The sequence below is a fragment of the Hydra vulgaris genome, chromosome 07, assembly GCF_038396675.1.
Source record: "Hydra vulgaris chromosome 07, alternate assembly HydraT2T_AEP".
Lineage (NCBI taxonomy): Eukaryota > Metazoa > Cnidaria > Hydrozoa > Anthoathecata > Hydridae > Hydra > Hydra vulgaris.
Window position 1 is genome coordinate 38337740 of NC_088926.1, and position 25274 is coordinate 38363013.

A 25274-nucleotide genomic window follows, 5' to 3' on the forward strand; every position below is an offset into this window, starting at 1 on the left:
AAAACTAGATTTAATTGACCCATAATTTTTGATAACGTCCTAATCTAGAAAACTAGATTTAAACGACGAGCAAATAGAACAGCCAGCTTTGGGTACCGTTAGTACGTTTGTACAATTTTGCATTTACTCTACATTTAAACTAGAAGATTGTTTTATCTCTTTTAACACATTTCACACATAGCTCTTTCATAAAACTTTCAACGTTCTCAGCAAAAACTAAAAAACTTTCAACGTTCTTAACATAAATTTAAAATAGTAGCAACAGTAGCGCTTATCTAAGGTTTCAAAAACGCACAACATTTTTTTCCTAACATCCCATTAATTTTGTGACGAGATTCTCAAAGGAATATGGGAAACTTAAAGAACTAAATCATTAATGGTAGGTATGGCAACGGATTAGTGTAAAAAATTAACTAAAATAACTTTAAAAAAATTTGACAGTTTTTCTAAATAAACGAAAACAATTATAAATTTGATTTCAAATTTTTAACTTGAAGTTTTTGAAGTTTCATCGCCATTGCCATGTTACCTGAAATCTTTAGTTTTCCTTGGAGAAAAGCCTAAAATTAAGAATAATATTTAGAATGATTTTAGAAATCAACTGACACTTCTTCACTCGAACAAAATTATTTAAAAAACTAAATTACAGTTTGAGGATTAAGTTGTCCAATCATCATTTTAAAGCAGTCTTCATCAGTCATTTTAATCGTACAATCAGCTTTTAGTTCTATAATAACAACAAAATATAATAAAATAACGACAAAATATAATATAATTACGGTAAAATATAATAAAGACAAAATCTAATAAGATAACAACGAAATAATAAAAAAATTTCAAAACGTTTAACAATCTTCCATATTTTTATACTTCCAAACAAAATTTTTGTATTAACTTATTAAAAATCTTCTAAAAGATTTTATTGATTTACTTAATTCTTTAAACATTTTATTGACTTCTAACGTTTATGAAGCCTGTTTTTATTTCAAAATTGATAAACTTACCTTGTTTAAATAATATAAGGAGCTGTTTGATAATGAATTTTGAGGATGAAGGAAAAAAATTAAAGCTTATTTCTTATAGTTTTTTATTTTGCGACTGATTTTTTTTTTAAATCTTTAAATATTTAAACCAAACATTTAAATGATCGTCAAATTTGAAATTAATTACTCGATTATAGCAACAATTCCATACAGAATACTATCTAAAATCTACCATCATCGCTTGATTTTAAGTAAATTTTTTTTCTTATCTTTTAGAGTCATAACACAAGTCCGTTGATCGTCATCTTTTCTGTTTTTTCAAGACGCAAAACATCCTCAAACATCATTGGCTATGTTTTACCGTTACAGGGTGTCTGCCAATATTTTAAGGTGAATTTCCATAATTTTTCGCTGATCCACTACCTGTTTTCCCTGATTTAATTTAAAGTTACCCAAACCTATTTCAGAAATATTAGACTTGGATTTTTTTAGAAAAATGTTCTTCAATTGCAAAAATATAAACATTAATACAACTCACATTTAAAGTATCAAGAGAAATTCATAAAACTATCTGCTGCATAAAATTACGCGTACAATCTACTAAAGTTAAGTAAGTTTGATAAAGAGCCATTTTTTTCATTCTTCCTGATTTTTTTAAAACTTTACGCAATTTACTTGAATAATTCCTGATTTTTTTGCAAATATTTTATTTCCCTGACTTTTCCCTGATCTGGCAGATACCTTGCGTTATACATCATAAAAATCTGGATGCATGTAATGTATAACTTTTTTTTAATCTTTAATGACGCATTTCTTGTTGTTGGCCAAGGCACATCCTAATTTTGACAATGATACAACTTTTGACACCTTCTGCCCGACTAGCTTTTGCTTTTACTCCATCTTTTCAGCAAATTTGAGTAATAATTCTTCTTCTGTCTCTGCATTCAAGCATAAATCATCTGCATAGAATAGCTTATTAAACAGTGCTTCCCAAGCAATCGTAAAAAACAAAAAACTGAACAATGAATGCTGCTACAAGCCAATTTAAAACCACGGATGAGGAGAAAAATAGCAACAATGCATATCATAATAATAAGTTGTGAAAAGCTTGGTTGCTTATTCCACGCAAACTATGATTGTGTATTATGTCTCCTAAAAATACCCAAACATGTTATAAACCTAAATAATAAGATGTTATAAAGCTAAAAGATAACATTAAGGGTTGGCAACCGGTGGAAACCGCAACTGGTTAAGCGAGTTTTTTTTCAGTTTTTTCGAAATCGAAAATCGATTTTTTTCTTTCTAAAATAACCGCAAAACCAGTCGTTAATTGTACACTACTAAATAGATAGTTCGAAGATTTCTTGTTTTGACAAACTAAAAAGTAATGCGGAAAGCACAAATATCATGAAATATATACAAAATACTTTAAAAAGTATATTGATATTGCAATTATTTCAATATTTTTTAAAATTATTATTAGTTTGAAAAGATGAAAGATTGTAAAAGATAACATTTAGTTACATTCAGGATTCTTATTATTTGACAGAGTGTAAGACTTATTATTCAACAATTTTTGATAACTGCTTAAACATGATAGTTAATTGGTAGTACTTGGTATAAAAGTACATTTTTTTTGTAGAAAATGAAAAAATCTTTGAATGAATTTAAAAAAAAAAAGAAAGAAAAAAAATCTTTCAACGATATTTCAAATCAAGAAAAAAAAATGAAAAAAAATTTCGTAGTATTTATTGAACTTTTTCCGTTGTTATGTTAGGGGTCGTCAATAATTTACGTCACGCTTTAGGGGTGGGGCGGGGAGAGGGGTAGGCAATTTTGTGATGATTTGTTACGAGGGGGAGGGAGGGGGAATGTTCTCCAAGTTTGTGAGGCAACACTTTTTTTTTAAAAGTTTAAAATCAAGAGCAGACTTTATTTTAATTAAAAGAGTATCTGACCAAACCACAACCCTCAGTTGATGTATCTACATGTTGATTGTAAAACCAACTGCGCCTAAATCTTACTTAGTCGATGAATACACTCCGTTAACGGAGTAGTTACAGCCTGTTAACGGCTGTTACAGTTGTGACTGTATATGCAGTGCACTTTCTGCGCTTTAATTTTATATGGTCCAAGTGCAGAATTTAGTTGGTGCACAAAAGTGTGCAGCAACGAAAAACTAAAAAAAATAAAACTAAAGGATCGTCCATAAATTACGCAACGCAAAATATATTTATAAAATAAAATCAAAAAAAGGAGATATTAATCTCTTTTACGCGGCGATTTTCATTAAACTTAATGGGCTATTTTGACTTTTTTTTTTTAATTAAAACTCTGCGAGAGAAAACTTTTGATCTTTTTTGTTTTGTTTATTGTGAAAGTTTGCGTGACGTAATTTATGGACGAGCCCTTACGGAAAAATCCGTTTACAATAAATTACGGTCTTTTGCCATACTTTTAAGACTTGAAATAATCACATCATTTTATATGATTTTGCATTTATGATAAAAAGAAGTTCCGTGAAAATTGAAATTGAAAGTGAAACTTGAAATTACGAATTTTAACCGTTTATTTTAGTATACTTTAGTATAGTCTCTAATTTACACAGGGTCATACTTCTTTTTCATTTTTCTTTATATACACGTATATAATTTCAAGTTAGTGATTTTAATATATTTATATTTGTTTTACTAGAACTAAAGTGCTATATATTTTTAAAGAAGTACATTCACATAAAATTCTCTTAAATTTAGATTAAAGATGCTGTTATATATTATTATTGTAGTTATATTTTATACTGTTATATATTATTATTGTGTTATATTTTTATTATTGTATTGTTATATATTGTTATTGTTATTGATATTGATATTTATTAACGACAGTTACTTCTGAAAATTAGTTTATATAGGATTTATATGGTTTAAAAATATATTATATAGGATTTATATAGTTTAAGAATCTTTTCTTATGTATAGAATTTTTTAAAGTTGCTAATAAGTCAAGTTTTGTTTACAATTTTATTATATCGAATTGTGATTGACAGTATATATATATTTGAGATTATTTATTTGTTTTTTTATAATATATATATATATATATATATATATATATATATATATATATATATATATATATATATATATATATATATATATATATATATATATATATATATGTATATATATATTTATAAATATATATATGTATATACATACGTATATACATATATATATATATATATATATATATATATATATATATATATATATATATATATATATATATATTTATATATATACATATATATATACATATATATATGTACCTGCATCAGAATCTTCCGTTCTATGCTGGACAATTAGGTATATGTTTTAAAAGTTCCCTGGAAAAAGCTGCCAGCTAAAATCATGGACTTACTCCACAAAAATGCTCCTTTTTTTCCAAAACACAAAAGTACAATCTAATCATCTGCAACTGTACACTCTACATGCTTGCTCTTCATACAACTTTTCAATATTTACAACATTAGTTTCTTTTTCTTTTTTTTTACTGTAAATAATGATTTATTAATCTGATCATTATGTAGATGTATCGCAAAAATGAATGCGGACCTTCAACGAATGCCTCACCTACCTCACCCAAAAGTTTTGAGTTTCGTTAATGAACTAGCGCCGTTTGTATGGACAGAGCATCAATAGATCAAAAGACGTTTTGTTTATATTTTTATTACTATTATAATATAATATATATAATAACTATTATAATATATATAATAACTATTATAATATATATAATAACTATTATAATATATATAATAACTATTATAATATATATAATAACTATTATAATATATATAATAACTATTATAATATATATAAAAACTATTATAATATATATAATAACTATTATAATATATATAATAACTATTATAATATATATAATAACTATTATAATATATATAATAACTATTATAATATATATAATAACTATTATAATATATATAATAACTATTATAATATATATAATAACTATTATAATATATATAAAAACTATTATAATATATATAATAACTATTATAATATATATAATAACTATTATAATATATATAATAACTATTATAATATATATAATAACTATTATAATATATATAATAACTATTATAATATATATAATAACTATTATAATATATATAATAACTATTATAATATATATAATAACTATTATAATATATATAAAAACTATTATAATATATATAATAACTATTATAATATATATAATAACTATTATAATATATATAAAAACTATTATAATATATATAATAACTATTATAATATATATAATAACTATTATAATATATATAATAACTATTATAATATATATAATAACTATTATAATATATATAATAACTATTATAATATATATAATAACTATTATAATATATATAATAACTATTATAATATATATAATAACTATTATAATATATATAATAACTATTATAGTATATAAAATTAGAGGAAAAAGAGAAAATGTCTTGGTCGGACGTGGGACTTGAACCCCGAACTGTGAAAACTATGTCGGTGCGAAGGAATATCGCTAACCGTTTGAGCTATGCAACTAGGCGGTGTTTGTAAACTTTTAGAATATATATCTATCAAAATAACATTAAATCACATAAGATGGTAGAGAAAGAGAAAAGTCAGTGTAAACCTTGCACGCAAGCGCATATCATGCAATATCATAAACAAAACAAATATATTTAAATGAAAGAACAATTATCGTAAAATAGTAAAATTATTATAAATACATAAGTGAGGCGTGGTTTGTGTGAGTCAGGGCTCTGGTGTTTAAAAGTACAATCATAATTAAGTAGTGGTATTACCTGTGACGCCCTCCTCAGAACCATGCATGTGTCACAGATGACGTTTCGGGCAGCAATAGTATCATAAACATAACGCCAATCGTCAAAGGCGTATCATCGTTTTTAATACTACTACCCATGATTTACGTCATGCAAGTCCTATCGCGATAGTTATGACCTCACTACCAAAAAAGCCAATTCCTTACCATAATAACTATATAAAGAAAACGACAAATTCCAATTGGCTAGAGTTCTCAACCCAAGATCATAGTGTTAAAAATAAAAACGATTATATTTAGACAAGGGTACCAAGAAGAAGTCTTAAATAAAAACGACAAATTCCAGTGGACTAGATTCCTCAACTCAACATTAGACTTTTTAACGCAAAATCACAATGTCAGCAGTTAAATATCTCAGGCCAGATCGCTATAGAATAATGATGAACAAAACGAGAAATTCAGGGTGGCAAGATTTCTTAACCCAAGATCATGATGTCAAGAGGGGCGACTCTTGAATAAAATGACAAAATTCTACTGGTTAGATTTTTAAACACAAAATCACATTGTCAAAAGTTAATTCTTTCGGACAAGATCGCAACGGAATAACTATTAACAAAACGACAAATTTCAATTAGGTAGATTTCTTAACCCAGTATCATTATACTAAAAGTAAAAAGGATAATTTTTAAGCAAGGTTACCAGGGGTAAATCTTAAATAAAACGACAAATTCAAGTTGGCTAGATTCTCTAACCCAAGATCATGATGTCAAGAAGGGCGGTTCTTGAATAAAACGACAAATTTCAACTGGTTAGACTTTTATAACGCAATATATTCAATTATACGCGAACCTATATAATACAAAAGACTATACTTAGACAGTTGTAAAATAGAAAGGAATATGTGCACCTACTTCTTCTACATAAGCTTTAGTTTTTTACTGGACATCTGTCCAAATTTTAGTAATCTGATACTAACACTTAATCTTACTAGTTAAATCTTCCGTACTTCTCTCAGGCTATTACGGCTCAAAGTGTTCCAACCAGTACACGAGCCCTGTTCGTGTACGAAATTATACAAAAATATATTCTCGTTCCTCTTTCAGGGGAGCTGCGGTTTCACTGAGCAACGACTTCTTCCTACACTAATCCTACGGTACTAAAGCTTTCCGACCATTTGTAACCTTTTTTATCTATTTATTGATATACATTTATTATTATTACTATTATGTGTCCTGTCTTTGTTTGCACTACCTAACTTCTAGTTTTTTCCTTCCCTAATTTTTCCTAGATATTTTACTTAGACATACTACTTTAGTTAGATTACTGGTGCATTCTTGTTACAGGATGCACTAGTCTAGGTTAGACAGTTTTCAACTGACCGTGGTCTTTATTACAAACACGAATAGGCGAAATCCAAATATTAATCAAATTGAGAACTGTCCAAGCAACCAATTATATGATATTAAGTTCTGGTTGGAGAATGAACAAATCCACGGAAAAATCCACGAAAAATTCCATGTAGAACTAAGGGCAACGATAATCACTAGTTGGGTTACCATAGCAACATTATAACACTTCACCAAAACTCAAAACTGATTAGATCTCGATACTTAGCAAGACATTATTTCACTCGATTATCTCCGTTTTATGCTCATATTAAATTTTCCTTTTATTCTCATTCATTCTAATCCCCCGAGGGACCTAATTATAATAAAAAACTTGTATAACAAAATCTATCCACGTCTTCGCGCCACTTCTAATAGTAGAACACGTTAGGTTTTGATCACACATTGTTTTATATATATTTATGTGCGTATTAACGTAAAAATGTATCTACTAACATAATTTGATGGAGTCGTAACATTTTTCGCCTAATATCAACTTTTCTGTAACTGCTCTTTACGACCAACGTGTTGTTGTTTTGTCTGCACTACCTAAGTATTCGTACCCTGCGAGCCGATTGATCCAGAAACAGATGGTGAGTCCAGTTATTACTTTTTTATTTCTCATCCTCATGTTTATATACTATACGGATGATGGTTTTTCATTTATTATGGTTGTTTGTAAATACCAGCATACATAGGAAAGCTCTTATGTATGGACACGTATGTATATATATATATATATTTATAGATATATGCGTATACTAATTCTAGATATGTCTGTAACATATTTAGAATCACAATACCCATACAATACACCCTAACTCATTCGCCATGCCACTAATATCGGAGGACACTGGTGTTATATAAAATTAGGGATATGGTAAGGAATTGGCTTTTTTGGTAGTGAGGTCATAACTATCGCGATAGGACTTGCATGACGTAAATCATGGGTAGTAGTATTAAAAACGATGATATGCCTTTGACGATTGGCGTTATGTTTATGATACTATTGCTGCCCGAAACGTCATCTGTGACACATGCATGGTTCTGAGGAGGGCGTCACAGGTAATACCACTACTTAATTATGATTGTACTTTTAAACACCAGAGCCCTGACTCACACAAACCACGCCTCACTTATGTATTTATAATAATTTTACTATTTTACGATAATTGTTCTTTCATTTAAATATATTTGTTTTGTTTATGATATTGCATGATATGCGCTTGCGTGCAAGGTTTACACTGACTTTTCTCTTTCTCTACCATCTTATGTGATTTAATGTTATTTTGATAGATATATATTCTAAAAGTTTACAAACACCGCCTAGTTGCATAGCTCAAACGGTTAGCGATATTCCTTCGCACCGACATAGTTTTCACAGTTCGGGGTTCAAGTCCCACGTCCGACCAAGACATTTTCTCTTTTTCCTCTAATTTTATATAAAACGGCATATTCCTACAGATTGGACTTCTTAACGCAAAATAACGACTTCAAAAGTTATATTTATAAGTTAGAGTTAAAGCGAGATAGCAACGTAGAGGTCTTAAATAAAACGACAAATTCCAATAGGCTAGATTTCTAAACCCAAGATTATAATGTTAAGAGGGGCGGAGCTTGAATAAAACGACAAATTCCTACTGATTAGACCATTTAACGCAAAATCACAATGTCAATAGTGAAATCTTTCAGGCTAGATCACAATGGAATAACTATAAAGAAAACGAATTCCAATTGGCTAGAAAACATTAGATCACAATGGAATAACTATGAAGAAAACAAATTCCAATTGGCTAGATTTCTTAACCCAAAATTATGGTATTAAAAATAAAGATGATAATTTTGAGGCAAGGGTACCAAGAAGAAGTCTTTAATAAAAACGACAAATTCCATTGGGCTGGATTCCCTAACCCAAGATTAGACTTTCTAACGCATAATCACAATGTCGGAAGCTAAATCTCTCAGGCCAGATTGCAATAGAACTATTATGAACAAAATGACAAATTCCCATAGGCAAGATTTCTTAACCCAAGATCATGATGTCAAGAGGGGCGATTCTTGAACAAAACGACAAATTCCTACTGGTTAGACTTTTTAATACAAAATCACAATGTCAAAAGTGAAAAAATTTTTTTCAGGCTAGATCACAATAGTATAGCTCTAAACAAAACAACAAATTCCAATTGGCTAGATTCCTTAACCTAGAATCATGGTGTTAAAAATAAAATTGATATTTTTTAGGCAAGGTTACCAACGAGAAGTCTTAAATAAAACGACAAATTCCATTAGGCTAGATTTCTTAACTAAAGATCATGATGTCAAGAGGGGCGACTCTTGAATAAAACGACAAATTTCTACTGGTTAGACTTTTTAACACAAAAAATCATTCTTTCAGGCTAGATCACAATGAAATAACTATAAAGAAAACGACAAATTCCAATTGGCTAGATTCCTTAACCCAAAGTCATGGTGTTAAAAATAAAAATGACAATTTTGAGGCAAGGGTACCGAGAAGAAGTCTAAAATAAAAACGACAAGTTCCATTGGGCTGGATTCCCTAATCCAAGATTAGACTTTTTAACGCATAACCACAATGTCAGAAACTAAATCTCTCAGGCCAGATTGCTATAGAATAATGATGAACAAAACGAGAAATTCAGGTTGGCTAGATTTCTTAACCCAAGATCATGATGTCAAGAGGGGCGATTCTTGAATAAAACGACAAATTCCTACTGGTTAGACTTTTTAACACAAAATTTAATTCTCTCGGGCTAGATCACAATGGAATAACTATAAAGAAAACGACAAATTCCAATTGGCTAGAGTTCTCAACCCAAGATCATGGTGTTAAAAATAAAAACGATTATATTTAGACAAGGGTACCAAGAAGAAGTCTTAAATAAAAACGACAAATTCCAGTGGACTAGATTCCTCAACTCAACATTAGACTTTTTAACGCAAAATCACAATGTCAGCAGTTAAATATCTCAGGCCAGATCGCTATAGAATAATGATGAACAAAACGAGAAATTCAGGGTGGCAAGATTTCTTAACCCAAGATCATGATGTCAAGAGGGGCGACTCTTGAATAAAACGACAAAATTCTACTGGTTAGATTTTTAAACACAAAATCACATTGTCAAAAGTTAATTCTTTCGGACAAGATCGCAACGGAATAACTATTAACAAAACGACAAATTTCAATTAGGTAGATTTCTTAACCCAGTATCATTATACTAAAAGTAAAAAGGATAATTTTTAAGCAAGGTTACCAGGGGTAAATCTTAAATAAAACGACAAATTCAAGTTGGCTAGATTCTCTAACCCAAGATCATGATGTCAAGAAGGGCGGTTCTTGAATAAAACGACAAATTTCAACTGGTTAGACTTTTATAACGCAATATATTCAATTATACGCGAACCTATATAATACAAAAGACTATACTTAGACAGTTGTAAAATAGAAAGGAATATGTGCACCTACTTCTTCTACATAAGCTTTAGTTTTTTACTGGACATCTGTCCAAATTTTAGTAATCTGATACTAACACTTAATCTTACTAGTTAAATCTTCCGTACTTCTCTCAGGCTATTACGGCTCAAAGTGTTCCAACCAGTACACGAGCCCTGTTCGTGTACGAAATTATACAAAAATATGAAGAATTCATCAACATATGAGGAGTTCATCAACATATGAGGAGTTCATCTGAAAAATGCGCTAAGTCCGAGTAAATTGAATTAAAAAGAGTAAAAACTGAGCTACTCATGGTTGTGTATCAACAGAAATTGATATACTTTTTTTCTATTGATAGGAAAAAAAAAACTTTTAGGTGGCCTGATATTTAAAGTAATAATAGATTTCAATGTACAGACTGTGGAAATGGATGGAACTCAATAAATTTATTTTTGTGACTTTGAGCGTTTTTCATATGATTAAAATAGATTTTCTTTAAATGTTTTGTAAGTGGCTAAAGTACTCAAAACTAATGAGTTTTTTTATGTTGTGTTTATATTATAATATTTAATCATTTCGTGAGTAGTTTTTTAATAGTCGAATTTTTTTAACAACATAAATTCTATTTATTTACTTTTAACTTTTGTGTGAATTCTGTAAGATGAGTTGAGTAACTGTCTATTTGCTGAACTAACAGAATTTTTCTGTTAATTTGAACGTAAAAATGAAATACAGAAACCGTAAATTATATGGAGAAAGAGCTGTCTTTTTGCTGGCTGACTTTCGCCGTTGATTTATACAAAAAAATGAAACACGTAAACTGTGAATTTTACGGAGAAAGTCCTATCTTTTTTAACAGACTTTTTCCGTCGATTTTTACGGAGAAAGTCCTATCTTTTTTAACAGACTTTTTCCGTCGATTTTTACGGAGAAAGTCCTATCTTTTTTAGCAGACTTTTTCCGTCGATTTTTACGGAGAAAGTCCTATCTTTTTTAACAATAATAAAAATTTGCTTTAATAAAAAAAAACCGGTTACCCGCTTATACAATGTAAAAAAAAACAAAAACCTTTTTTTTGATTTTCCGGTTTTGCCAAGCCATAAATAACATGTTATAAGTTAAAGGCCTCCTTAAATGCTGACATCTTTTTAACTTATTTATTTATTACATTTTTATCTGCTTTTAACTTGTGTAATAAATTAAATCTTTATGAGTATTTTTTTTTTTTTTTTGCAATGTTGTTATGACAACAACTTTGTTATAATCAGTGATAAATTAATTTGAATAAAAATAAGTTAGATATCTTCAACAATTCAAATGCTAATCAATAAAAACTTGAAGTTTTGTTTAAAAAAAAAAATGACAAACTGTCTTTACTGGGAAAGCTGTAATTTTTGTGTCAAACAAATAGTAAATCAGAAAATTCTAGTCTTAATTTAACCATTTCTAATTCAAAAATCTTTGACCCAGGCTCCTTCTCTTAACCCAGCTCCTTAACAAACTTTTATTAAAAAAAAAATTTCATTAAATAAAAATGCATAAATATACTATTTTTTGTTGTATATGAATTTTATTTAATATATATATATATATATATATATGTATATATATATATATATATATATATATATATATATATATATATATATATATATATATATATATTTAACATGTTCCCTTCTAACAAGGCTGCAAACAGCCACTATTAGAGTTGGAAGTTACTGAAAGAGAAAAGATGAAGATTATAGAGCAAGATAATGATTAACAGACGACTTAAAAAATTGCAAATTCTATGAATCAGGAAAGCAAGATGAAGAAAGTGAATTCCAAAGAACTGATGTTTGAGGAAAAAAACTAGAGGAATAAGATTTTTTGGAGCATTTAGGAATAGTCACATAAAAAGAATGAGACTTAACTGAATGACGAGTAACACAAGAATGAATTTTAGTAGATGGCACAAGAGACGCTAGTTCTTTAGAGCAGTACCCATTATAGTATTATAATGGGCACTATATATAGAGATATAACATGTATTTTAAGTCAAATCCTAATTATTATAATTGATAAGAACTTGACGCTTGATAGCAACATTAGAATCATATGGAAAATTTTTTTTTAAAACATGCATTTCTGTTGAAAAATAGATCAAATTATATAAATATGAAAATTAAATTTTTATAAATTTACTTACAATTCTTTTTTAATACAAAGTTGAATTACAAAGTAACAGTTTAAAAAAACTGTTCAGAATAAATAATTTGTATACAAAATATTTGCAAAGATTTTTATCATACCACAATTTTTTCCCCTGTAGATAACAGCTGCTGTTTTAACGTCTATTGTCCAAATACCAACTTCATCACCTTTTCGCAGTTCAAAGCAATACACAGCATTAAACTCTTTTTTCATCGACTCTCCTTCCTCCAAAAAAAAACAACAGAAAAACAGTTTATAATCAAGAAACCAGTTGTATGATTTCTAGTGAAGCATACAAAATAACATACACCAGTGAATCTTTTTTCAATTTCTTTAAATATAACATCGGATTGAAATGAGCTTTCAACAGTCGACTCTTCTGAGACAACTCCGACTCTAAAACATCATAAAAAAAGTTTTGTTTGCAATATCAGATAATTTTTTGCGATGAAAAATCATAAATTTTTTAAAACAAAACATATTCTAATAAATTATAGTAATAAAAATAATAACATTGACAATAAAAACAATAGCAAAAAATAAGTTTTAAACAAAAATAATAAACAAACAACAACTTAAAATAAATTTTTTATTAAATAATAAAATAATAAAAGAAAAAAACTTACAATTGTAAAACCATCTTATGTATTAACCCCACAGTCAGTTTTTAATATAAATGCCAAGGTCTGATATTGCTGGTGATGAGGTCTGGTGACTACTCAGGTCCAGTGAAAAGAATGTTGTAATTATTTGAACTTTTAAAATGAAATAAATTTTGTCATCGAGTAATAAATAATTTTTAATAAAACTTTGAAACTTTTTGTTTTAAGCTTAATCAAAAACATAATCAAAACAATTTTATTATATTTATATTTTTATTATTTTATTATATTTATATATTTATTATATTTTATCATATTTGGTAACAAAAAAAAAAACAGCTTAGTGTGTAGAGTTTAGTATAAAGAGTGTCTGAAAAACTTATAACTGTAAAGCATTAGCGTGTTACAGATTTCTATCCCCTTCCTTCTCCATATGAGACATTGTACCATATGAAAGAGAAGATTGTATTTAAAATTATCAAAAAAGTTTTTACATTCAAAGATTGAAATAGATAAAAAAATAACATGTTTTCCTACATGCTATTATGACAAAACATTTAAAAAATTCTTTAAAAATTAATTTTTTTTTATATATTGTCATTGTTTTCAAAATTTTCAAATTTTATCAAATTTTAAATTAAATTAGAGATTAAAATTAAAGTATTATAAAACAAATGAAAACAATAAACAAAAAAATATATTAGAAAACTAGTTTGCATTAAACTTTTCTATACTATAAATTAAAAAATAAAATAAATAAGCAATTGAAATTTAAAAACACTAAAAACCACTAAAAATTAAAAAAAAAATTTAATCATAATTATTATAAACAATAGTCAAATTTATAAATTTGATTTCAGATTTTTAACTTGAAGCTTTTGAAGTTTCATTGCCAATGCCATGTTACCTGAAATTTTCACTTTTCCTTGAAGAAAAGCCTAAATAAACACAAAAGATTTTAAATTATTTAAAATTTAGTTAAAAATAATAAAAAAAATATATAATGTATTAAAAAATAATATCTACTTATAGTAGCAAAAAAATGCGTTATTTTCATTTGACGTTTTTTAGGGTCAAAAAAACGTGTTTTTTTTAATTATTTTGGCGTTTTTTTGGTTATTTTGGAGTTGCTTTGCTTTTTTCAACAATTTTTCAGTTTTTATTTGGCATAAATTTTGGAATAGTTTTTCTTTATTCTACTATATTTTTAGTATATAACCATTAAAAGCACAATTAGATGTATAAACACCAATTTAAAATAAATTTTTAATAAAAAATTAAACTAGTTTTAAGTTATCTATTCATACTGTATACTGTATGGAAATGTTAATTTGTCATGTTATGTATTCATACTGTATGCAAATGTTAATTTGTCATGTTATCTATTCATACTGTATGGAAATGTTAATTTGTCATGCTAACTAACAATTGTGATTGTAACTCTCATTATATATAGAAACTTATCCAATAAGAAAGTTACCATTTTAATGTTGATAATACAAAATAATACCATGCAAATTTAATATCAGAATCTATTAAGATTGTTTACTTATTTGAGCATTTGTATATTGTGTAGTAATTTAGTCTTACGTTGATTGTTTGTTATATTTGTCAAAAAAAATATATTACAAGTAGGCCCTTATAAAAAAAAACCCTATACTGAATTTAATTTCAAGGAAAATTTGAAAATTTTGAATTATTAGTATTTACGGAGTTTTCCAGCCCACTTTCATCTGATGATTCGTGATTTATTTATTTATAATTTATTTTTTATCTGGATTTTTTTTTTTAACTACATGATTTTTTTATCTGGACATTTTCATATAGTAATATATCAGAACACTTGCAGAATTTTATAACATGCTTTGTTTTTCAAGTTTAATTTTTAGACATAATATTATGGCAAAAGGACTGTTTAACTTTTTCCATTTTGCTAATTTGGTTCAAAGGTTTAAATAAATAGGACAATTTTTATATCAAAAACAAAAAACATGAATTTCTATAATTTTTTTTATTTAAAAATATTTTTTTTAATAGATTTATATAAAATTTTAATTCATTTGAGTACTAATTTGACCTTTTTAATATAATAATTTTTTAAACAATATTAGGGACCTGTTGAATAGAAAATGAGCTTAAGCATGAACTAAATTTTGGACAATTAAACTTAAATTAGACTTTAATTATTCACAAAAGATAACCACAGCACATGAAAATCACTGAGCTCTGATTTTTATCTAAAAGAAACCGGTTAGGAGCGGGGGGAGTAGGAAGTGTTATATATATATATATATATATATATATATATATATATATATATATACACATATATAAATATATACACACACACTAATATATATTAATATATATATATATATACACACTAATATATATATATATATATATATAAAAAGAAAAAAAAGAGTAGAGTTATAAAGCTAGGAAACGGTTGACAGAAAACTTAAAGAGTAGTAGGTTGTACAAATATATCAATTATTAAATCTAATTAAATATAATAAATGTAAATAAACAATGTTTATTGTGTCGATATAACACTAAAGCCAATAAAGATAAAATTGAGGAAGATAAAATTATCTAAGAAGTTTTTATACAGGACTGCTTCAACCGTGTTTACCTTCAAGCATAACAAAATAAAAACAATTTCAGAATATAGTCCTATTTAAATCAAAAGTTAAAATATGAACTAAGATTCAAATTAAAACTAAATTTAGTAGCATAAATAATATTTCCCAAAAAAAAAAAAAAAAAACGGATCCCTGCATTTTTTTCTCAAAAAAAAAAAACAAGAACCAAAAAAGCGCGTCACATCTCTATCTAATTATAATTTTTTATTTTTTCACTCAGACTAAGTTATATATGAAAAAAAAACTAAATTACAGTTTGAGGATTAAGTTGTCCAATCATCATTTTGAAGCAGTCTTCATCTGTCATTTTAATAGTACAATCAGCTTTTAGTTCTAAATAAAACTAAATAATTATTATCACAAAAGTGGTTTCACACATACAACAATGTAAATAATTATTCTCACACGCGTGGTTACACACATACAACAATGTAAATAGCTATTCTCAAACAAGAAGTCACACACACACAACAATGTTACTTACACACAACAATTTTAAAAACTAATTAAAGATAAGATATCAACAAAAATGTCACATAAAAAACTAAAAAATGATAAAAATAAAAAAAATTGTTCAATAAACATATACAACTTGAAAATTGTTATGCTGCTGTAACTTATCTTGCTGTTGTGAACTATGTTTCTACATTTTTTTTACTTTTGTTGAAATGCTGCAAACTATACTGCTGTTATTATTTATTAATTTTGTAACGAAAACAAATAAAAACAAACAAAAAAACCCCACAACTAACCACAATTTTTTCCTCTATAGATTACTGCAGCTGTTTTAAGGTCAATTGTCCAAACACCAACATTTTCTTCTTTTTGAAGTTCAAAACAATAAACGGCATTAAACTCTTTTTTCATTGAATCTGCTTCCTGCAATTTATAAGTAAATGTTATGAGTGAGCTATAATTTAATAAAGTTGACCAAGGCCTGTTGACTAATCTTGTTAATTTGGGTGCAGAGGAAAATAATGGATGCCAAAGTGAAATAAAATGAATTGTTTTAAATAACTTATAGTATAGAAAAACCCAATATTGCTAAGGTAGATTTAATTTATTTTGTGCAGTATTTATATATATTAAATGTTAAAACTTTATCTATTATATAAATTGCTGATTTGTAATAGAAATAAAATAAATTATACAGCAACATATTGTAGCATGATAATTATTTCTAACTGCTTTTTTTTATGTTAAAAAACTTTACCAATTAAAGTTTTAGTAATTAATAATGAAAACAAACGACTGATATGAATAAAAATATATGACAATTAAAAACATTATACAAGGTTCTATCTGCAAAAATGGCAGATAGAACCTTGTAATACTCATGGGACAATATATGAAAACAGTAGTAACTAAAGATAGCTAATTTTTTATACTCATTAAATCAATCTGTTATGTAGTCTTAATATTATGTAGTCTTATAATATTATGTAATCTTATAATATTATTAATCTTATAATATTATTAATCTTATAATATTATTAATCTTATAATATTATTAATATATTAATATTATGTAGTCTTAACATTTAACTGATTTTAACCTGATTTAAAAATTTAATAACTTTAAATCAAAATATAATAAGCATTTTAGAAAAATGGAGAAAAAAAAATTCATAAATAACAAAATTTAACAAATAAAACTGAAGCAACAAAATTAAACTTAATGAAAAAAAAAAAAAAATTCAAATAAAAATTATCAAAAGTTAGGTACAAACAAAACAAAAAACAAAGAAAAAAATATAATAACTCTTTAAACTAAAAGCAAATTAGTAGCTCCAGAATTAGGGTGTCTGTCAATGTGGGTGCAAGTTGAAAAAGACAACATATGACTATGGCAAATAGCATTCAGCGGTTCCCTGTTTTTGATTTCAAAAAGAATACCAATATATCAATGTTTTATTATTAAACTCATCAACAATATCTATTATAATGATTATTGCAATGTTTACTACATTGATAATGAAAAAAAGAAAAACAACAATTTTTTGAATTTTTTTAAAAACTGCTTATTTTTACAGAAGTTGAGAATTTTCTTTTATTTAAAATTAAAAAAAATTTTATTTGAATTTCTAAAGGTTTACCATAGAGTTTATCATTTATCTTCTACAATCAGTTATTTTTTTCACTTGCAAAAATAAGAATATTGTAAACATCAAATTAAAAAGCATGTGCCTCAGGTCATGTGCCTCACTTTTTTTTAGTGGAATTTTCTGAGCTCCAGTTTGTCTGGAAAGTAGTGAGATTTTTTACTACTTTCCAGACAAACTGAAGCTCTGAAAATTTCAGCATTTGTGTAGTTCTGATGAAAATGTGTTAAAATTGTTTCCATGGCAGACTACCAGAGAGTACATGGGACCGAGGCACCAGGGACCATGCCTCACTTATTTTCTCTAAAAAAAAATTTTCTCCTTATTTTAACAAAGTAAAAATAACTTTAATGAGGGGAAAAAAATTTCTAGCTCATTTGACACGGATTACCAAAAAATAAATTTTTATAGTTTGGATTTTTATCTTAAAGAATGATCCATTAGATATGCAATTATTATTTTGGGAAGATTTTATTAAACAACTTTTTTTATTAATATAAGTAAATGTTTATACTACTATGATTGGTCAAAGTTTAAATGATTTTTTCTTTATAAGACTTTTTACACATGATGCAAAAAGTAATCAGATGCAAACAAAACTGCACCCATGCACATGCAACATCTTATGAATGCATCATTAAAAAATCATTAGAATTTAGTGATTTATGAAAAAACTAAATTTAAAATTGTCAATTAAACTAAACTTAAAACCCACAATCATTTGTGGATGGCAGAATTTTTTACAACTTTTATAATGCTAAATAGCTTAAATAATAAAAATGATATAAATTTTATATCCTATATTTATTTTTATAAAGTTAAAAATGTTAAAAAATAAAAAAATTTCATTTAAATGAAAACATACACAGCTAAATCTTTTTTCAATTTCTTTAAATATAACATCTGATTTAAATGTGCTTTCAACTGATGATTCTTCTGAGACAACTCTTTAACAAAAAATTCAAACAAATTTATATTTTTACAACATTTCATAAATATATAATCATCATCATAAACAGGAATTAGGAAAAATGAGGTTGGCAAAAATTTGCCAACTTCAATCTTTTAGAGGTCGGCCATCATATTAATGATGAAACGATCTTAATAATAATCATTATTATCATCATGATCACAATCATCGTAAATATGATCATTACCATTTTAAATTTTAAAATATTTATAAGTAAAAATATTTATACTATTTTTTTATTATTTATTGATTTACTATTACAAGAATACAAGAATCCTTACTCCTGCAAAGGAATACATTTTTTGTATAGAGCAACAACACATGCACCACCCAATCCAAGGTTATGTTGAAGTCCAATGACAGCATTTTTTACTTGTCTCTCCTCACAGTTGCCACGCAGCTGGCTACAAATCTCAAAACATTGTGCCAAACCTAAAGAAAAATTATTAACTTAAGCATGTGCGTGGATATTTTTTGAAAACGCTATTACTTAAGCTACAAAAATAAATGTTGTAATATACAAATGTTCCGTGCTTTGAACAAGATTGTTAATTTGTATTTTTAGTTAAATATGCCAAAAAAAAATTTAACTAAGAATAAAATATATAAGAAATATAACAATATTCTTTGCATAGATTGCATTATTGCAGCAACAACAAGTTAGGTGGGAAAAGCCTTTATATTGAAAGAATCCTACATGAGCAGTGTGTGTGTGTGTGTTATATATATATATATATATATATATATATATATATATATATATATATATATATATATATATATATATATATATATATATATATATATATATATATATATATATATATATTTGAAAAGACTTCCGCTCTTTCCAAATATATATATATATATATATATATTTGGGAAGAGCGGAAGGAAAAAAGTGATTCTTACGCCAACACATACGTCACTTTTAATTACTTTTGACTTTCGCCCAACATTAGCGTGTTGTCAGAAAGTTAAAACCATTAATTTAATTACAAATTAATTGTTTTTAAAAAACCACAAAAACGCAAATTTAATTGACCAGAATGTTTTTAAAAACATTCTGAATGTTTTTAACAATATAAACAATGTTTTTATTTTTATTTTTTTTTAATAAAATGTTTTTATTTTTTTAATTTTTTTAATAAAATGTTTTTATTTTTATTTTTTTACTGTAAATCATGCGCGGAGTGTTGCTACATCGACTATCTTATAGCCTGACTCGCAAGGGAGAGCTTCTATATTGACTGACAAATAGCCTGACTTGCAACGGAGTGCTGCTACATCTACTATCTTTTAGCCTGACCCGCAAGGGAGTGCTGCTACATCGACTTAGGGTTTGGTTGGGCAGGCATCTATCAATTGATAAAAAAAAAAATTCTGGTCTTGCATATTAATTTTTACTTTTTGTCAATAAAATATGGAAAAAATTTTCTGACAACATATAAGAGTTCTATGTATATATATATATATATATATATATATATATATATATATATATATATATATATATATATATATATATATATATATATATATATATATATATATATATATATACCTATAGCAAAGGTGTTAAATATGAAAACTAAATGACTAAAATGTTTTTAAAAATATTTTTGAATGTTTTTAAAAACACATACAAAAATTTATTCTACATATATTTCAAGCCACTAAATGTCATTAAATTAACTCATCTAGACATTGACAAAACTGAAGTTTATTTATTTATTGCAGTTGACGTTGTCAGATATATTGTAAGATTTATTGCAGTTGATTCTATTAATGGCAATTAGTCAGTTTTTCTATTTTTGTATTTACTAGTTATTTTTAACTGAGTGTGATATGATTTACTTTGTTTTTTGTTTTTTTCTGTTTGTTATCTTAACTTAATATTGACTGTTATTTTTTAATCATTTTAAAATAGAAAATCCAAAGAAAAATTCTTATAGAAAAGTTAAAAATGTTACAAAGTTAAAGTTCAAAATTAGATATCTTACAATGACAGTTCAAGACCAATGGTCTTGAGCTGTTATTGTAAGATATCCAATTCATTAGAAGAGTCTAGTGAACTGATATGTGATAAAGGGGTCACAAATTGCAGTTTACTTGGACCTCTTTTGTTTGTAATATACATAAATGCATTGAAATACTGTTTTATTAATTTATTTACTAAAAACACATTGGTCGGCATTGATGGCATAAACTTTAAAAAAACTTACTAAACCTACACTTAAAAGTACTTTAAAAATGGCAGAAAAATAACAAACTTAAAGTTAACACAAAAGTTTACAGCAAAGCTGTAAATTTCTAAACAAATAAATCAAAACAGTAAATTAAATATAATTTTAGATAACATCATAATTAAGTTTAGTATTCAGGATTTCATATGAATTGCTAAATTTTACCAAATGTATCAAATAAAAAATTAGGTAAAAACGCACAAAAAAAAACTGGATATAAGCAAATATTTATCTCATTATGAATACTAACAAACAAATTTATTCTTTGTGGCTGGTGAGCCCCGACTTTTTCCAATGTACACCACAACGACAAAACGGATATTAGGCTATCCCGCTGGATGTGGTTACGGCGCTCAATAACCTAATGGCTATGCTGACACTCACGCACACGTTCATTCGGAAGCTCCACAATGCATGTCGGATCAGCGCTCACTGACTATTTGCTTGGATCTAAAATCTCACTCCATAGCACATCATTCCACACCAGCACGGAGCAGTAGCTCTTTTGGCTAAGAGCGATGGCTTGTGGCCTACGGTGACTAATGTGTGCATTTGATCAATTGAGATCCATTCTGTAGGTTTTATATTTGGCTCTGATGTGCTAGCCCATAAGCGCAAGGAGTGAGTGTTTTTAGCTTTCTATTCACTTGATTTGAAAGTGAACGAAAACATAATAAGACCATATAAGACGACTAAACGGTACATACTAATGCACTACACCATCACACCTGTAGACATCAACATTCTCTAAAATCAGTATATCAAATATTTGTACTTTGTTGCATATGTTCTACACACAGAGTGACTAGAGCATTAGTTGTTTTTCCCTATGCCCCCTAACGTCTGTTCATCATTTTTCTACTTCACAAAAGTCTTGCCACACATTTTATATTTTCTTATGATTTTTATTTTTTATTCAATGACGCCATCTACAATCTGTTTTTATTTTCACATCTCCCAGGTCTACGTAACTGGATGGCTCCGTTGGTCACTTTTTGCGATCTTTGTGTCGCATAAACAAACAAACAAATAACATAAGTAGAGCATTTTGAGCTTCTTTTTTTTTTTTTGATGTAAATAATAAACTTGAACAACTTAAATTTAAAAATAAAAAAGCATAAGAACAATACTAAAATGTGATGAGTTAACTCACACAAAACTGTTAAATTAAACGAAACTGTTAAATTAAATATTCAGGGTGTCTGTCTATTATTTATAGGTCCAATATTTTAACGTGCACTTCCTTGATTTTTTTCTGATATTTCTTTGATCTACTATCTGTTTTCCCTAACTAAATTTAAACTTACCTAAACTCAACTTCAGAAAAATTAGATAAATTCTTTCAGAAAAATACTCTTTAACTGCAAAAATATAAAAATTTAATTATGAAGAGAAGTTTATATTATGTGTACAATATACAATTTACTTAAGTTATGTAAGTTTGATGAAGAGCAATTTTTCCTGATTTTTTGAAAATTATATATACCAAAACGCCACCCACATAAAAAAAACAGTTGCCATAAGCAACTACTGTCATTTTTACACATATACAACACTGAAAAAGCTAACGACTTTCACAGACATTAATCGAATAGAGTAGTTTTTATTTGTTAATAGTTTAAAACTTACTATTAAATGTTTAAGTGAAACTATCTTGATAAATAATTTGTTTTGGTAAGTTTAATTAAATAATACTTTATTTATAAAATAAACTCAATAAATCTCTGCACTTGAGGACCTCTTTAACTTATTAAATTTAAAAAATCCATTCATCAAAATTTGGCTTTATAAATGAATACCTGTAGCTCCTAGAGGGTGACCTTTAGAAATAAGCCCACCGCTTGGATTAACAACAAATTTTCCACCATATGTATTATCACCTTGGTCTACTAATTCACCTCCTTTTCCTAAAAAAAAAAAAACAATGTAAAATACATAACAACAACAATATTGATTATTTTCTATGTACAAAAAATGAATATAAAACTCTAAACAAAAAATAAGCAACAGAAATATTTTCCGTGATATTGGTAAAAAATATTATTTAAAGGTTTTACCTTCAGGACAAAGTCCAAGTCCTTCATAAGTTATAAGCTCATTAGTAGAAAAACAATCATGCAGTTCTACAACTTGAACATCATTTGGAGTGAGACCTGAAACAGAATAAAGCCTTATTATTAACATAATTGTAATTTTAATTACATATATAAAATTCTGCAAACAGATATGCAAACAATACAATTAGTCAAATTGGAGAGAAGTTTGGATGTTTGAAGTTTGGATGTTTTATTGCAATAATGATGATAAATATTTAATATTTGTATATTTATACTATATACAGTTATATCTTTTATACTCTTTATATTTTTAAATCATTATTAAATACTTTTTAATGATATATGGTAAACAATAAGTTTAATAGGTCATTAAAATTTACTTAAAAGAACAAACTAGTTTAAATTTTGCAATACTGAGTTAAATTACAATTGTGGCAATTATAAAGATTTTAATTATTATTCTATTTTATTTATTATTATTTATTTTATTACGATGACGCTTTCCTGATGAGTGATGCACCTCATTTTTTTTTATCCAAAACATCATTGGTCAAGCATTGTGTCACTGAGGATGGAGTTTCACCTATAAAAATCCACTACTAAATTCTAATTGGAACTTACAGCATCAATACATTTTATAGTATCCTTCTGCTCGCTATCCTTAAAAATCCCATAAAAAATATATATATGTGTGTACTCACACACACATATATTTTTATGTGTGAGTATACATTTATGTACATACACATGTCCCATTTATCTTAATTTCATACATGTCATTTGATATTAGTTATTATAATAAAAGCTAATTTTGCAATCCACTACATTACATGATTGGATAAGATACTTAGACAGTTTGTTAGTCCTAAAAGTTTGGTATCATAACCATTACCAATGATCATAGTATGGGTTGATTGTTTGAAAACATTTGATGTTTCACTTACTGATACTGAACATTAATTTGTCTTTTACGCTTTTGTGTACTATTTGGATTTTCTCTGCATCTACAGGGTGGGGACTTACTAATGTCTGATAGTTTTTGTATTAGAAAAACTAGGCTTATTAATGAAAGTTCTCTAAAGTCAGGAGACATTTGTAAGTCCCCACCATGTATATAAAGTGTACACAACCGATTATAATCATATATTACAATTACATACAAATATGGAAACAATACATCTAGTTTAATTGCAATAAAATAACAGCAGTTTAGTTCTACAAATAAAAAAATATATATAAAAAAAAAAGATGAACCTACATAAAAGCAAGCTCAATAAATTATTTTGCTACATGTAATAAAATAACAATAATCAAAATGTTTATCATCTATGTTACAAGTTGCTTGAGCAAATTATACAAATACATTATTAATAAAAAGAAATAAAAAAGTAAAAAATGTTTTGAAATTTAAAATAATAACTTTTACAACCTGCTTTTTTAAAGGCTGACAATGCAGCTTTCTTTGTCATATCTTGACCAGCCTAAAAAAAATCAAAGAAAATTAACTAACCAACAGCAAAAAAAAACTAATATATATATATATATATATACACACACACTCACATACATGTATATATATATATATATATATATATATATATATATATATATATATATATATATATATATATATATATATATACATATTATATATATATTATATATATATATATATATTATATATATTATATATATATATATTATATATATTATATATATATATATATATATTTATTTATATATAATAATACAGTACTTAATAGCTCCTATGTGT

At 26.4% G+C, this 25274-nt stretch overlaps 1 protein-coding gene across 2 annotated transcripts in view; it reads right to left on the reverse strand.

The window, feature by feature from the left end:
• Window positions 1-423: 423 nt before the first annotated feature.
• The window catches only part of LOC100208487 (sterol carrier protein 2), a 39941-nt gene continuing 15090 nt past the window's right edge, over window positions 424-25274 (reverse strand). The window contains exons 11-18 of one of the 2 annotated variants that reach the window (XM_065801831.1): window positions 24930-24981; window positions 23501-23596; window positions 23243-23350; window positions 19479-19629; window positions 19093-19174; window positions 16878-17004; window positions 648-727; window positions 424-560 (exon numbers count right to left, since the gene is read on the reverse strand). In XM_065801831.1, coding sequence (XP_065657903.1) covers window positions 465-560; window positions 648-727; window positions 16878-17004; window positions 19093-19174; window positions 19479-19629; window positions 23243-23350; window positions 23501-23596; window positions 24930-24981 — 792 coding nt within the window. In that variant the 3' untranslated portion in view covers window positions 424-464. Of the gene's footprint in view, window positions 561-647; window positions 728-14277; window positions 14419-16378; window positions 16459-16877; window positions 17005-19092; window positions 19175-19478; window positions 19630-23242; window positions 23351-23500; window positions 23597-24929; window positions 24982-25274 lie in introns of those variants that run through there. The other variant, XM_065801830.1, reaches the window with a different exon arrangement.